The sequence below is a fragment of the Haliotis rubra genome, unplaced genomic scaffold (genome assembly GCF_003918875.1).
Source record: "Haliotis rubra isolate DU_JTF1 unplaced genomic scaffold, ASM391887v1 Scf698, whole genome shotgun sequence".
Lineage (NCBI taxonomy): Eukaryota > Metazoa > Mollusca > Gastropoda > Lepetellida > Haliotidae > Haliotis > Haliotis rubra.
Window position 1 is genome coordinate 176,841 of NW_025767410.1, and position 15,631 is coordinate 192,471.

At 39.7% G+C, this 15,631-nt stretch overlaps 1 protein-coding gene across 1 annotated transcript in view; it reads right to left on the reverse strand.

The window, feature by feature from the left end:
• Nucleotides 1–446: 446 nt before the first annotated feature.
• Nucleotides 447–15,631, reverse strand: part of LOC124258553 (protocadherin Fat 1-like) — a 53,853-nt gene continuing 38,668 nt past the window's right edge. The window contains exons 5-9 of the mRNA XM_046692619.1: nt 13,602–13,801; nt 12,842–13,084; nt 7,756–8,006; nt 5,050–5,236; nt 447–985 (exon numbers count right to left, since the gene is read on the reverse strand). Of these exons, the coding sequence (XP_046548575.1) occupies nt 447–985; nt 5,050–5,236; nt 7,756–8,006; nt 12,842–13,084; nt 13,602–13,801 (1,420 nt within the window). The remainder of the gene's footprint in view (nt 986–5,049; nt 5,237–7,755; nt 8,007–12,841; nt 13,085–13,601; nt 13,802–15,631) is intronic.

A 15,631-nucleotide genomic window follows, 5' to 3' on the forward strand; every position in this document is an offset into this window, starting at 1 on the left:
ACACTCGTACTCTCTATCCACCAGGAGCCCCTTTTTGTCTACATTGTGTATCATTAACCTGTACTCATGTATAATTGTCTTTAGGTCACATGTGTTTCATTGTATGAGTTTATTGTGAATAAGAAAACATGTGACACCATACTTACTGTAAAAAAAGGTTGTTAAGCCATTACCGCAATAATTCTAAAATATGGAATGTTTAATATTACTTACTGTTTATGAATATCTTCGAATTATCAAACTTCCGTTTCATTTATTTTATATATTGCACGGTATATGAATTCTTATAAATATTATGTTATTATACAATCTTGTGGATTGTTCTGTAACATCACTTGCACTCCAGAAATAAACGGATCACGTCACAATTCTGTGCTCACGGTTTCCTTCTCTCTTCAAGGTTCCCCAACAACACAATTCCCCATCTTAAGTGAGGTCTCTACTTCTCAACAAGGAGGAACTTGTGAACTTGTGGAACAGTCGTTGTAGTAGACCATGACGTAAGCTGACGTGTTAAGATTTGGATTTCTGACGTCATAGGCTGTCACCTTCATCACCTCAAAGGTCACCTGGAGGTCAGTTGTGCCGTTCGGCAAACGTTTGAACACCAACGCCCTCCTCGCTTTGTCTAGTCTGGTATAATTGCTGTTATCAGGTGTCATTGTAAACGTCAAAACAGACGTGACGTCATAATCAGTGACGTTAAAAGTTAATAGCACCTGTTCCTCGTCCTTCGTGGGACAACCAGTATTGATTCTGTAGAATCCCTCGGAAAACACCGGGGCATTGTCATCTGCGTCAGTGAGGAACAGTTTTAGTGTGCGCACAGAATACTTGTTCGGGGCGTGTCTATTCGTGGCCTTGACATTGATTATATAGAAATTTACACCTCCAGTTTGTTTGTCACAGTCAAGGACGGTGAGCGCCTTTAAGTACCCTTGCCTCTCATCTATTGTGAACTTGCCGTATGCAACCTTTCTCATATCTGCAAATAACACGGATTAATGTTCATGTTTATTTCACTGAAAAGATAAAATGTTCTTTTCATTTTCTATGCGTTATCATTATCCTCTGAAGACAACTAACGATAGTACATTTTATGAATTATTAACTGTTGATATTTCAGAAGCAAATATCATGAATTAGCAATGATGATTTGAGAGAAGGGTGCTCTGTGTTCACCGTTGCCATGATGAAGACGATCCTGTACATAGTCATAGTTCGCTGGGCGCACCTCCATCACTAGTTAGCGCTAATACTTCGTCTATAGTGAACGCATAGGGCTGTCAATCGGTGTAATTGTGCCACAAGTCTACCATACGATGACATATGTCAACCAAATCTAACAACCCGATCCCGTTAATCGCCTCTTACAACACGTATGGTTTGCTGAAGACCCAATTTTAACCCGGATCTTCACGGATCCAGAGTGAGTGAGTGATTACGAAACTGAGTGAGGGAATACGTTTTAAGGCTGCTTTAGCAATATTCCAACAATATCATAGAGAAACAAAAGGAACGAGGTACAAAATCTGGAATCGAACCCTGGCCCTCTGTGCTACCAGTGAACCTTAACCAGGTTACCATCCCGGGCCTGGAAGTGAATGAACTCAGAGAACTTGGAACCCATTGCCGGGTATTGCACGAATACTCACGTTAGGTGGCTACAAGAGAAATATTACCGTTCATACAATGCAATCCAAGCATTCACTCAGGACTGGCAGATTTTTGTGAAAAAGAATTCCATGATTTTCCAAGACAAATATTGCTTTTTCCACACACAACAATATATGTCCTATGGTATTTTGATACCTTTACACATATATTACTGTGTCTGAAATAAAACAATATCTTAAATAAGACCTCCCATCGCCCCTTACAACTGTCCATCAAACACTGAATACATCTTAATTTTAGTACCACATGCATTTAAGCAATTATTCACATACAGTCAAATCCAAATGAGTCGAATCTCTGGGGACCAAGTAATAAATTCGACTTATCGATGTATTCGAGACATAAGGTATGTCTATGAGGGTAGAAAAAAGATGATCCAGTCCTAATTCCTCCGCCTAAGCATTTGTTTATCTAATGTATATGCAAACTGATCTAGATACACATGTTGATTTCTGCCATAGCCCTTGTAGTATTGAAATCGTGTGGTTACTGGTCTTAATACACGACTTCGTCTAGTTGATAATTTTGTGAGGCCTCCTCCTTGTTGAGAAGTAGAGACCTCACTTTAAGATGGGGAATTGTGTTGTTGGGGAACCTTGAAGAGAGAAGGAAACCGTGAGCACAGAATTGTGACGTGATCCGTTTATTTCTGGAGTGCAAGTGATGTTACAGAACAATCCACAAGATTGTATAATAACATAATATTTATAAGAATTCATATACCGTGCAATATATAAAATAAATGAAACGGAAGTTTGATAATTCGAAGATATTCATAAACAGTAAGTAATATTAAACATTCCATATTTAGAATTATTGCGGTAATGGCTTAACAACCTTTTTACAGTAAGTATGGTGTCACATGTTTTCTTATTCACAATAAACTCATACAATGAAACACATGTGACCTAAAGACAATTATACATGAGTACAGGTTAATGATACACAATGTAGACAAAAGGGGCTCCTGGTGGATAGAGAGTACGAGTGTGGCCGGAGGCTACTAAAGCAATGATCCACGAAATATCTCAATTAACTCCAGGTTCACATATGTAAAAGGTAGTTTGCGTGATACGCTGCACCTAGCCTATAGTTTAACATTGTCCATTAATGACTTGATAATTAAATCAAACAACACATTACACAATATACATTACAATATGAACTCTACAAATCTGACACATTACATTTATCGTGAAGGGTGGTAATCATTTAGATGCGTCGCTTGTAATGAAGGGAGACAACGTCATGTCTTAACATACAAGTCGCAAAGGGCGATACAATGATTACTTTTATGAAATACTATTTGTCATAGAAATTCTATATTGCAGTTTGCAATATAGTTTAACGTAATTGACCTAAGCATTGCATACAAGTCTGGGAATACACCTTGTACACATAGGTCAAAGTAACGCTTATGTAACATTATAATAAAATCACTAATTACAATAATACACCAGTATTGCATATAACAAAACAACATGTATACATCAATAAGAATTACTGAGCTGCTTACCTTGAAGAGAGAAGGAAACCGTGAGCACAGAATTGTGACGTGATCCGTTTATTTCTGGAGTGCAAGTGATGGTTAGGACCTACACCTGCCCTCCATATATACCCCTTAACCCGGAACACAGTGATTTGTCATCTCGTGCCACGCACACAGTTTCCATTCAAGATGACCAGCTCGCATGTCAAACATAAACCATCTTTGTTTTAACTGCCTATGTCCATCGTATTGACAGCTATGACCGGAGGGAAGAGTTACCTGTGCACAATAGTCCCATTGACTTTTTACATTTTATTGCACCGCAGTGCAGGCATAGATTTTCTGTGCAGTGACATGTTTATAATTAGTTAGTGATCACTGCTTATAATAAACCAAATGTATTGAGAGAGCATATGTTTGTACCCAAAAGAATTTAATATTATATCTATACGATCGCAAACCAAATATTTACAATAAAGCTAAATTAATCAATTATATTTTATATATATTTGCTTAATTTTAGCACGATAACAGTATTGTCAAGACACACATTTTTGTTAGCTAAAATACCCAAGATTATTCCATGATGTTTCCATGGTTTCATCCGTTTTTTTGCAAATTCCACGATTTTTCAAAGACTGGAAAATGGGGTCTGAAATGTCCAGGTTTTCCAGGTCTTGTGGGAACCCTGTCACTGGCCGAAGGTTTTACTGATTTTTTTAAAAGCGACATCACTGTAAAGTGGCTGTATGTATTTATTTAGGATGCATTTATTAAGGTTATTAAGGCAATGTTAAATTCAAACGTTGGACGGATTCCGGTTCTGGACAATAATACATCAGTTAAAACCAATATTTCAGGGGATTTACGATGTAAATCAACACGTAACAGGTCTATGGCTGTTCGCCATACGTAACCACAATTTTCAAACAACCGAAAGCAAGAACAGCAAAATTGAAGTCCTCCAAAGCTCTGGTTCACCATGTAGTTCATAAATCTGATTGGTGATGGTCAGCATTACCAACGCCACATTTTCTGTGAATTTTGACACGATTGACAAGGTTCAGGAAATCTTTATGAATATGCGGACCTCACTTGCGTTGGTTGGTTGATTTGTTGCTTAACGCCACACTCAGCAATATTCCACAATATTCCACAATATTCCACATGGGTACAATACGTGAAGCCCATTTTCGGATTTTGCTGGAACTTTGCTAAAAGCGGGGTAAAACTAAACCCACTCACCCGCTCATCATGTTTTAAAACCGGTCATTGATTCAGCGTGCATTCGAATTTTCAAGTTCAGTTCCCTATATATCTAAAGCTGACACCTTTGTTGGGTCGATACGGTGAAGATTCATTTATCTGACTAGTTCATCCTTAGTGAGTGATTATCAGTAGCTGTCATGTCTTACTGAATGACACCACATACACATTTAATGTAAGAAAGATTCACAAACCTTCTCCAAGGAGAATGTGTCGTCTCGATGTATTCATCTGATACTTCACCCGACTCACCTGCCTGTTTCATCACTAACCTACCCGTGAAGAGTGAGTGAGTGAGTGAGTTAAAATTTAACGTCACATCGGCAATATTTCAGCCATATCGTGACGACTACCCGTGAAGATCCGGGTTAGAATTTTGATCTTCAGTAACCCATGCATGTCGCCAGAGGCAACTAACGGGATCGGGTGATCAGGCTCGCTGACTTGGTTGACACATGTCATTGGTTCCCAGTTGCGAAGATCGATGTTCGTGTTGTTGATCACTGGATTGTCTGGTCCAGACTCGATTATTTGCAGACGGCCGCCATATAGCTGGAATATTGCTGAGTGCGGCGTAAAATTAAACTCACTCACTCACTCACTCACTCGTCACTAACCTGACATGACCGACGCTATGCTGTACACGATGTCGCCAGGGCTGCTGCCGGCGCCCAAGGTAGCGTTGAACGTCGTGATCGTCGTGAGAGGGGGGTAACTTTCAGGGATCTTGAGCTGGGGGATTCCTGGGACGTTTCCTCCCGCTGGCCACACCCACTGTGGCGTGTTGTCGTTCGCTCCGGACACCTGGGAGGGGGAGAAACTGGTCATAACCCTTGCAGTCCGATCGGGGATTTCGAATTGTTATGTTCAACATAAAAACATAAAATACGCAAGAAATGGGTTTCACACATTGTACCCATGTGGGGAATCGATCCCGGGTCTTTGGTGTGACGAGCTAACGCCTTAACCACTAGGCTACCCCACCACTCTGAGGTTGGTTGGTTGTTGTTTAACGCCGCACTCAGTAATATTCCAGCTATATGGCCGTGGTTTGCAAGTCATCGAGTCTAGCCCCTAGGAGCTTCCAAAAGACCACTGGAACAACATGCTATAGTATTTCTATCGATATAGTTTAACAATGAGGTCATTTCGTAACATTTCACATATCTGTATAAACTTAACTCTTAACACTCTAGGGGCGATGGGGTAGTCCAGTGGTTAAAGCGTTCGCTCGTCACGCCAAAGAACTGAGTTCGATTCCCTATGGCACAGTGTGAAGTACATTTCTGGTGTCTGCCGTCGTGATATTGCTGGAATACTGCTAAAAGCGGCGTAAAAACATGCTCATTCACAACACTCTAAACGCAGTACCATCTTCAATGTATTATACTTACTTCTCATGCATATCAGATTTGTACGTTGAGTTTGCTTACTTCTAACAGGTTTGTAGAAACAGGGGGGGGGGAGGCTTGGGCTTAGCACACACACACACACACACACACACTATTTTCAAGTCGAAAGCATATCTACCTTACCATAACTACAATTTCATTTTGATTTTCAATACTTTTCATAAATTAAATGACCGAATGTCTCGATAAAGCGAAAAGCCTGGTGATCCGTTAAGTTTTGCTTATCTGGATTATTTGTCATAATGGTAGTATCTTTTTTAAAGATACTGGAATCTCACCACTATCTTATTCAAATAAATAAATAAATAAAAAACCGTAACTTAATAACGTGGAGTCGTTATACATTTGCATCGGGAAATGGTTATTCGACATTATTGACAATTTACACCAGAAGTTAACACATTTTACAACAATAATTTACATAAAAAACGATGCCCACCGCATTCTGTTAAAATTACAGTAACTGATACCCATCATCCGACACCGAAAACATATTTGCGAAACTTGGTGTGAAATTTGTCTGAATTTCAACATCAAGTCTGGGGTGGTGGGGTAGCCTAGTGGTTAAAGAGTTTGTTAGTCACGCCGAAGATCCGGGTTCGATTCCCACATGGGTACAATGTGTGAAGCCCATTTCTGGTGTCCCCCGCCGCGATATTGCTGGAATATTGCAAAACTGGCGAAAAACCAAACTCACTCACTCACTCAACATCCAGTCTCAGCTCCACGCGTTATAATTCGCTAAACCTTACCGTCAAACAATTTAAGTACATTTGTTGGCATAAAATTGTTGTATTTCGTTTAATTACCAAAATGACCTGTCTTGTATCTTACAAAGAACAAAACTACATTTACTCAATGACACAATGTTTGAAAAAATAAATGTTGCACTATGTAGATGGTTTAATTGGATGAACAACCATATATCATTTTTCATAGAATCAAAGAATACCGTCATTTAGAAATACCAATATATTCGTCTTATGTACATTAAATACCAACGAGGAGAGTTCTATGTACATACAACTACTTCACTATTAGTATGAGCGGTGTAGCTGCTAACACTGTTATCAAGCAAGTGATGTACAATACTAAAGGCAAGGTTATATATACAAAGTAAAGTTTGAACAGTAAGTGATTGGTGTTTGCACAATTAATGATGTTAATGTACAAGGTTGGAGGATGTTTAGAGGATGTTTACACAAGAAGGCAATTGTTACAAACAGACTAAGCTACGAGGTGGATTATTGGGAGGAAGCCAGTGATAGATAGATATGTATTTCCTCCACAATTGAAGATTACAAGGGTACAGTTTAAATGGTTACGACAGGTTTATTACGTCACTTATATCATGGTGTATACACGTTACGACGATGTATATCCACAGACCTCTCCCCGTTGTTCACCACACCAACTTCTAAATGCCACTCAAAGAAGTAATGCTAAATACGTCTTGCAATATCAAAGATTTGCGAAACAAATCTAATTGACAAATAATTAACAATCAAACAATAAACAGTTATTTGCAATAACATAACAGTATAAGCATAATCCATGGCATGACACTAAATGACATTACACGATACTAAGTAACACCATACGATATGTTTTGTTTGCTTGCTGGCTGTTAAACGCCTCACTCAGCCACATTCCAGCTATATGACGGCGGTCTGTGATTAGTCGAGTCTGGGCCAGACAATTCAGTGATCAACAACATGAGAATTGATCTACGCAATTGTGATACATTGGCATGTGTCAACCAAGTCAGCGAGCCTGACCATCCGATCCCGTTAGTCACCTGTTACGACAAGCATGGGTTGCCGAAGACCAAATCTAACCCGGAACTTTACGGGTGACACTAAATATCTTACATGAAAGTGGTTAGCGACACTACACACTTTGAGAAGGTACCTCTATCTCCACTAACGCTGTCGCTGTGTTTGACAGGGACGTGTCGGACTCTGTCGCCTCCAGCATCACAGTAAACCCCTCCCCAAGCTGGTCGATGCCCTTCTCCTTGTCCTTAATGTCCAGCTCAAACACCGCGTCAGTCCTTCTGATGACCAACTTGTCGGAGAACTCTGTTGGTTTCATAATCACCGTCAGGTTGACGTTGTCCTCCAGGTCCCGGTCCTCGCATCGGATCCTGGCTAATGGTTTCCCTGGAGACGATACATAGCAATCTCATCCGACTGTCTTTTCATGTCAAATACACATCAACACCCGCCAAGTCTCTCCTGTCAACTAATTTCACAACGTTATGATGCTTTCCCCTATTTGCACTGTCCACACTTTGCCTGTCACTATAACACTATGTATACGTGCCTTATGTACAATAAACCATCTTGATCTTGATCTTGAAGTCGATGTTCCCAGTGTTGATATATTTCATATCAAAAGGCGCAATGGTGGTATTCTATTTGTCACCCAAAACCTTTCTCACAACTTGGGATGGGGAAGCCTAGTGGTTAAAGCGTTCGCTAGTCACGCCGAAGACCGGCGTTCGATTTCCCACATGGGTACAACGTGTGAAGCCACTCTTTGGTGTCCTCCGCCGTAATATGGCTGGAATATTGCTTAAAGCAGCGTAAAAGGACCTCACTCACTCAGAATGCAGGATTGAATGCACACATATCTATTGACCGGACAATAACATCAGGAATTCAGACCATAGAATCGTAATTATTGAGTACACAGTTAAATTAAAATTAATGTTTTTACTGATGCACTATCAGTTTCCATATTAGTTACTGTCAGTGAACCGTCTTACAGATCACTTCATTTTAATGTTACCAACTGATGAAATGTTGATCATGTTACTTGCTGATTAAACTTTTAACGGTACTTACTGATGAAATTGAATGTTTGAAAACCGACCTCGAAACAATCCAAAGCTGTGCCGATCTACTTTAAGACAGCCTAATTGGCTTTTATATGTCGTATTGATACAAATATAACTCTGGACTTTGCTGTTAAATAACATGCTATAACTGGGTATTTGGTTTCCTTGTGTTATTCCATGATTCTAACTCTGGGATCTTTATATATATGATGTTGTTATATTTGTCTACGAGTTCTTTGACCTTTTCCATATAGAACTAAAGACAAATATGCTCATCGTCTTAAAATGGCAAAAGACGGGGATACGGTAATATCAGTTTTATGGGGTAAGAAATGCTTTACAGAAAAGGCTTTAAGGACCGTTCATAATTTATCCCCCCGGGGTGGGGGATGGGGGTGTTGTTGATGATTTTAAGGGGGGGTCACCCATTTTGTTCTGGGGAGGTAGGGGGGTCATCAATTTTGTACACATGTTTGTAGGGGGAGTCAGCAAAAATATTTATAAAATATGCTTTAGAGATCACATATACTCTAGGGGGGTACAGTACATAAATCACTAATTGGCATCGTTATAAATGAAACCCTAGGCCTGTCATTAAAACTACTCATTTCGATCTTTAATTAACTTAAATCGACCTTTTTGACAACAGTGCACAATTCTCACCCGCGAACGAAATTTCATCCAATCAGAGCGGCGCGTCTCCGTGACGTCATATGAGGAATAGCTATGAGGCCCGATGCAGAATTCATGTACATTTCAGGGGGTAAATTATCTTGTTTACAAGTTTGTATAAACCTGAAATCGTGACAATCTCACAATCTACTATCATTTAATTTTGTATCCTGCTTTGCCTAGTTTCCGAGTTACAACTTGTTTTCATAGACGATTCTGTCAAAATCGCTTGGTGTCGCTAAGCCATATTTTGTTCGAGCCAGACGCTAGTGATAGTGAAAACGATGATCAGCCTCGCTCATCACGGTTACAGTTAATTTCTTCAACCTAAACAGTACGACATTAAGACGGGTGGATGCCCATCAGATGCAGTTATTTGAAAATATCCCCGGTAGTTCTTGTCTGATTGTAATACAGTATCAATGCAGTGGGCTTTTTCAGGTTTTCTAATGCCTGGATGGTATAATGACTGATCCAAATTGATCCCATTTCTGTGTTCTTGTTACCTCGATATTTAATCATGTCATGTAAAAATATGACGTCTATTACGTGTGATATTAAAAATTGACATTTGATTTATTTGAATCCGTAAACTAAACAACCCTACTTTGCCAGTGCTAGAAGAATCTGAAAATTTACTTAGGTAAATAGGTACATACAGTTTTAGCACACTGCAAATGCTTATATGTATTTCTTATGCAACAATGAAGTTATGTTCGTATTCTCAAAACAGTGTCGGCCCATAAGTTTCACATGCAATTAAAATTGCATGCAATACAGCAATTAATACTCCCTTGTTGTAACCCGTGTTAGGTGGTATAAACCTACACATGTTATTTCTCATCATTCACTTGATGGTCAGTTAATGAAATTATAACAGGTATAATTAGTGGTAAGAATGGCGGACATTATGCAATTAGTTGCCAGGTGTGCTATCTTGGGTGACCAATGAGACTATACACCAATGTGCAATACCTGAAACGATATATCACTTTTTCGTATATTAGACTGTTAAAAGACACATCACTTGGAACAGCTGCAGATGAATGTCATATCACTCGTTTTTGTGGATATTGACGGATACATTCCTCGAACAAGGTAATAGCCTGACATTGTTCCTAAAACTTTAATCTGTTTTAATTTTAATATTTGCATTTTGTTTTTATTCATTTGTCGTAGCATTCAACAGAATCATTGTTTTCGCCGTGAAGTGTAATGATACAGACAACATACACTAGGGCGTGTGTGCGAATTATGATTCACATTGGCAAACTATAAAATGTCTAGATATTAGAGTCCTGTTATAAATTCACTATACGTATCAGCATATCGTCTGCTTTTTATTTAGTTTCAAAATGCATACAAGTATGATAATAAACTAATTAGGATTATCAGACCAAATATAAAGACGTACATTGACTAGTATCTACATACTGGTGAGTGGACGTTAACCACGTGAATGTAGCAAGAAAGTTATCGCGCAGTATTGTCACTTCGACCTCCACCTCGCTTCCGTGGAAGAAATCGTTATGTTACAAGTTGTGTCATGGAAAATCCTTTTGGCCATGATTCAAATACATATGTAACTACGAGTAGAAAGTAGTTTTGATTTTCTAATTTGATGAAAACAAACCATAATCTCATTAATTCTAACAGACTTTAGCCCGTGACTTGACGATTTTGAAAAATGGCGGCGCCCTGTCGCGAACATCCGCCAGTCTGAAGATAAATGCTATTTAGGTTTGTTTTCACCGAGTTACAAAATCAAAACTACTTTCTACTGGTAGTAAAATATGTATTTGATTGATGGCCAATAGGATTTTGCATGACATATCTTAAAACATAACAATTTCTCTCGTGGAAACGAGGTGGGTGTACTTACAATATTATTGTTACTTCGACCACAACCTCGCTTCCGAGGAAGAAATCGTTATGTTACAAGTTCTGTCATGGAAAATCTTTATGGTCATCAATCGTATACATATTTTACTACAACTAGTAAGTAGTTTTGATTCTTTAACTTCCGTGAAGCGATCTGAACACAAGTAAGATATCGTTTCAGGCTTCCACAACGCTCGCTTCGCACTCACAAACATAACCCATTTAGCACGAACTGCGGGGTCTTGTGGAAATCTGTGCATGGTGACACCATCGCCCGACCCCTAGGAACAATTGACGACAACGCAACGATTCGGCATGTCTTCGTTGATGTCGAGAAATCATCAAAATGACGAGCTTGCTACACACTTTATATACAACTAACTTAAATTCCTTCCTCATATTACGTCACTGGAGTGCTCTGGCGACAGAGTTACGTAACCTCTTTGTGGTTTCGTTGGCGAGCGAGAGTGAAGCAGACGACTTTTTGGCAACTTTTAATCGCTCGGTATTAATTAACCACAAGTTTTTTAAGAATGAATTTGGAATTCCGCATAAGACTAACCACCAATCTCTCATATGTAATGGTTAAAAGAGTACCAAAAAACAAAGTTTATTTGTTCTTTAAAAATATGGAAAAGGGAGGGGGGTCATTGACTTTGTACATGACATGCAGGGGGGTCACGTACTTGTACATAAATTTTAGGGGGGTGGTCATTCACATTGTACATGCTACTCCATAAATATCATCATCACCCCCCTAGCCATAAATTATGAACGGTCCCTAAAGATACTACTACTACTACAAATCTTTAGGGTGCCTTTGTACCAGTGTTTTAGTCACCCAATCACTCATTCACGCTTATTAACTGTGCCATACTCAAACATATTTCGCTCCTTTCCAGAACAATGTCTATTCACTCTCATTACCAGTACAATGCTCATTCACACACTCACTCACTTTCAATGCCAGTACAATGCTCGTCCACTCACTCATTCATTCTCATTAACAATTCCACGCTCATCCGCTCACTCGCTCATGTCATTACCACTCTTTCATTCAATCTCTTATTCAAAGTACTATGCTCATTCACTCCCATTAACAATGCCATGCCCATTCACTCACTCATTCACTCTCATTCAAGGTACTATGCTCCTTTACTGAATCATTCACTCTCATTCAAAGTACTATGCTCTTTCACTAACTCATTCACTCTCATTTAAAGTACTATGCTCATTCACTCAGTCATTCACTCTCAAACGCAATGCCATGCTCAGTTACTCATTCATTCACTCTCATTTAAAGTAGTATGCTTAGTTACTCACTCATTCATTCTCATTAATAATACCAAGCTCATTCACTCACTCATTCACTCACTTTCAATGCCAATATAATGCTCATCCACTCACTCACTCACTCACTCATTTTATTACCACTCACTCATTCACTCTCATTTAAAGTACTAAGTTCAGTTACTCACTCATTCCCTCTCAGTACTAATGGCCAGCTCACCCACTCATTCATTCACTCACATTACTAACACCATGCTCAGCGCTCTCACCTACTCTCATGAAGTGCCATGGTCCCCCTCACTCTCTCCTCACCTGTATCATGCGGCTCCTGGAGTTTCACCTTGTATACGACCTCATCGAAACGAGGAGCATTGTCGTCGAGGTTAACCAGTCTCAAGGACAGATTTGCACGTGCTTTACGACCCGCTTCGTCCTCGACCTGAAGTGTTAAACTGTCAAGTACACGAGGTGAAGTGGAGTTTTCATAGTCCAACCTGTTCACCATCGTGAGTTCTCCAGACAAATCGTTGATGGCAAAATACTTGGAGTGCTCTCCTGAAACAAAATAGCTCTACAGTTGGTGCTGGAACAGATAATTAAGAAATACATTTCCCCCAAAACAAAGGGTATTTACTTCTAAAAGCCATTCCTTGAACATGCGGATGTGCTGTAAAATATGAACAAAGGAAAAATTACTGGTTCCCTATTAGCATATGTCTTGAATCTTCTTGTATGCTTCTTGTCAGTGTCTCTTGAGTGAATCTTAAAATTACACTCGGGATCTACAGTGACAAGGAAAGGATCGATGGGAGATGAAGGTCCATTTGGACAGGACTAATTTCCGCTAAGTAATTTGCAATGAGGGACGATCAACGTACCTCTCACATTTCAACAAAGACTATATTGAAGTAGCGCTAATATTGTTTGATGAAGCGGACCCAGAGACAAACAATCTTTCCACAGGAAAGACCGGAGCGTTTTCTTACAGTACTCCTCCACAGCAAGAGTTCTAAGATCCACATTATTCTAAGGTTTTGGGGGTTTAAACTACCTGTCGTGTAACCTCACTCACCTTCTAGATTGTACTTAAGACCTTTGCCTTTGTCCATGTCTCTCTGTGTGACGGTATACAGCCCTGGGATCGCTTCCCCTAAGGGGAGTTCTTCTGGGATGGTTTGTGTTGCAGACAGCTGAATCAAAGGGGGTTCATCCTGAACGTTCGTGACGCTGACCAGGATGGAGGCGTTGGTGTCCAGTTTGCCCCCTGTTGCTCTGTTAAAAAGAAACACGGTTGTTCAAATACCGTAATAGTTGCGCAGGACATGACCTGAAATAGATCCCGTCATCGTTGTTTTAGTAGCACGACGAAACGAAATTGGGTGGTTTTGAGGGATGGCACGTCATGGTGTGCATAGGTTTTCATGTTCGTCTGTCACATACTCAATTATTTAGAGTAAATATGAACATTGACATTGGAGCTCGACTATTTCTGTGTGAAATACGCATCAGGACCCACTTTGGCAAGTTATCTTAGCGCCAAGATGACCGTATTTCAATAACCCTAAAATACATGTACATGATACCACAGACGGTCGTAGCGTTGAGGCCGCTTTGTGGGTCCTGAATTATATATTATACAGATACTAGTCCAGCTCCAATGCCCAGAGGGGCGGTGGGGTAGCCTAGTGGTTAAAGCGTTGGCTCGTCACGCCGAAGACCCGGGTTCGAATCCCCATGGGTACAATGTATGAAGACCATTTCTGGTGTCCCCCGCCGTGATATTCCTAGAATATTGCTAAATGCGGCGTAAAACCAAACTCACGTACACACTCGACCATTCTCCTTCCGAAGAATATTTTCTGTTTCATTGTCCCTGAGACCCTATCAGATGCTGGGAACATTGTGTCGGGAATGTTCCCTGACTTTTGTCGCCTTTGAATTTGACGAAGTACGAGTAATGTATTCGTTTTGTGAGATTGTAATAATTTTCATGTGGTCTCACCATAGGCAACTGAGTTTGTTCAAAAACTGCCTCTGTACACCCAGCTGTGAATGGGTACCCGGTGGTAACCTTCTAGCGTCTCACAGGCAGCAGGGGTTATCCGGTATCAATGTGATAGCGTCTTGAGCATGCACAAGTGCGTGGAAACAGGTGTTTTGTAAATATCCGTTATTATTATATTCTTCTTGGGTTACGATCGACCTAGATAGTAACATGATATCCACATCAACAAAAAGCGTTCCGACAGATGTGGATAAAAATTGCAAACAATAACCAGCTAAATTGAGGAGGAAAAGCAACTTTACCTCTCAGTTGAACATATCATATAGCTCCCACAGCTGGGTTTGATCTCACAATAGATTATCTTTGGAATAAACATATTGAACAAATTATAAAGAAAGTGTACTCTATGGTATATTGCTTCCAAATTTAAATACCGTCTATCTCGGAAATCTCTAGAGGCTATGTACAAATAATTTATCTTACCGGTCTTTGATTATTGCAGTCATATAAGGGATAAGTGTAAGGTAGATCAGGGCCTGTTATTAGAAAAACGTCCCTTCGATGTTTTAAGAACAATTTGTGGGATTTCCCGAGGCGCTAGTCGTGGAAAAAATATGTATAAAGAATCTAAATTTCAATCTCTCGGTCAAATTCGAAATAACTCCAAAATGTTGCTCTATTACAAAATGGTTAATAGATAACTGATAGTTTCTGAGATAAATATCTTTCTGATCTCGTTCATTCGCGTGTTTCCACTTTAAGTAATTACTCGTTAAGGAATAGTTCCAACTTAAAAGGTATTTAATGCAAAACAGAAAACTATGCAAAATCAATATTCCATCTGCCACGAGCTTATGGAACACCTTACCATCAGACCTGACCATAGCGGGTTCCATGGGATCTGAAAACGACTTATCAGTAAGAACTATGACTATATACTACATCTTGATCTGGACTATCGATCGAGAATGTGTCAAATCTTTCACTCCCAACTCAGACTAGGATGTAGTGACTTGAACGCCCATAAGTGTGATAGACACACTCTGAAAATGCTTCTTGTTCCTGCGGTTCTATACGCGAGCATACCGCTCATTACT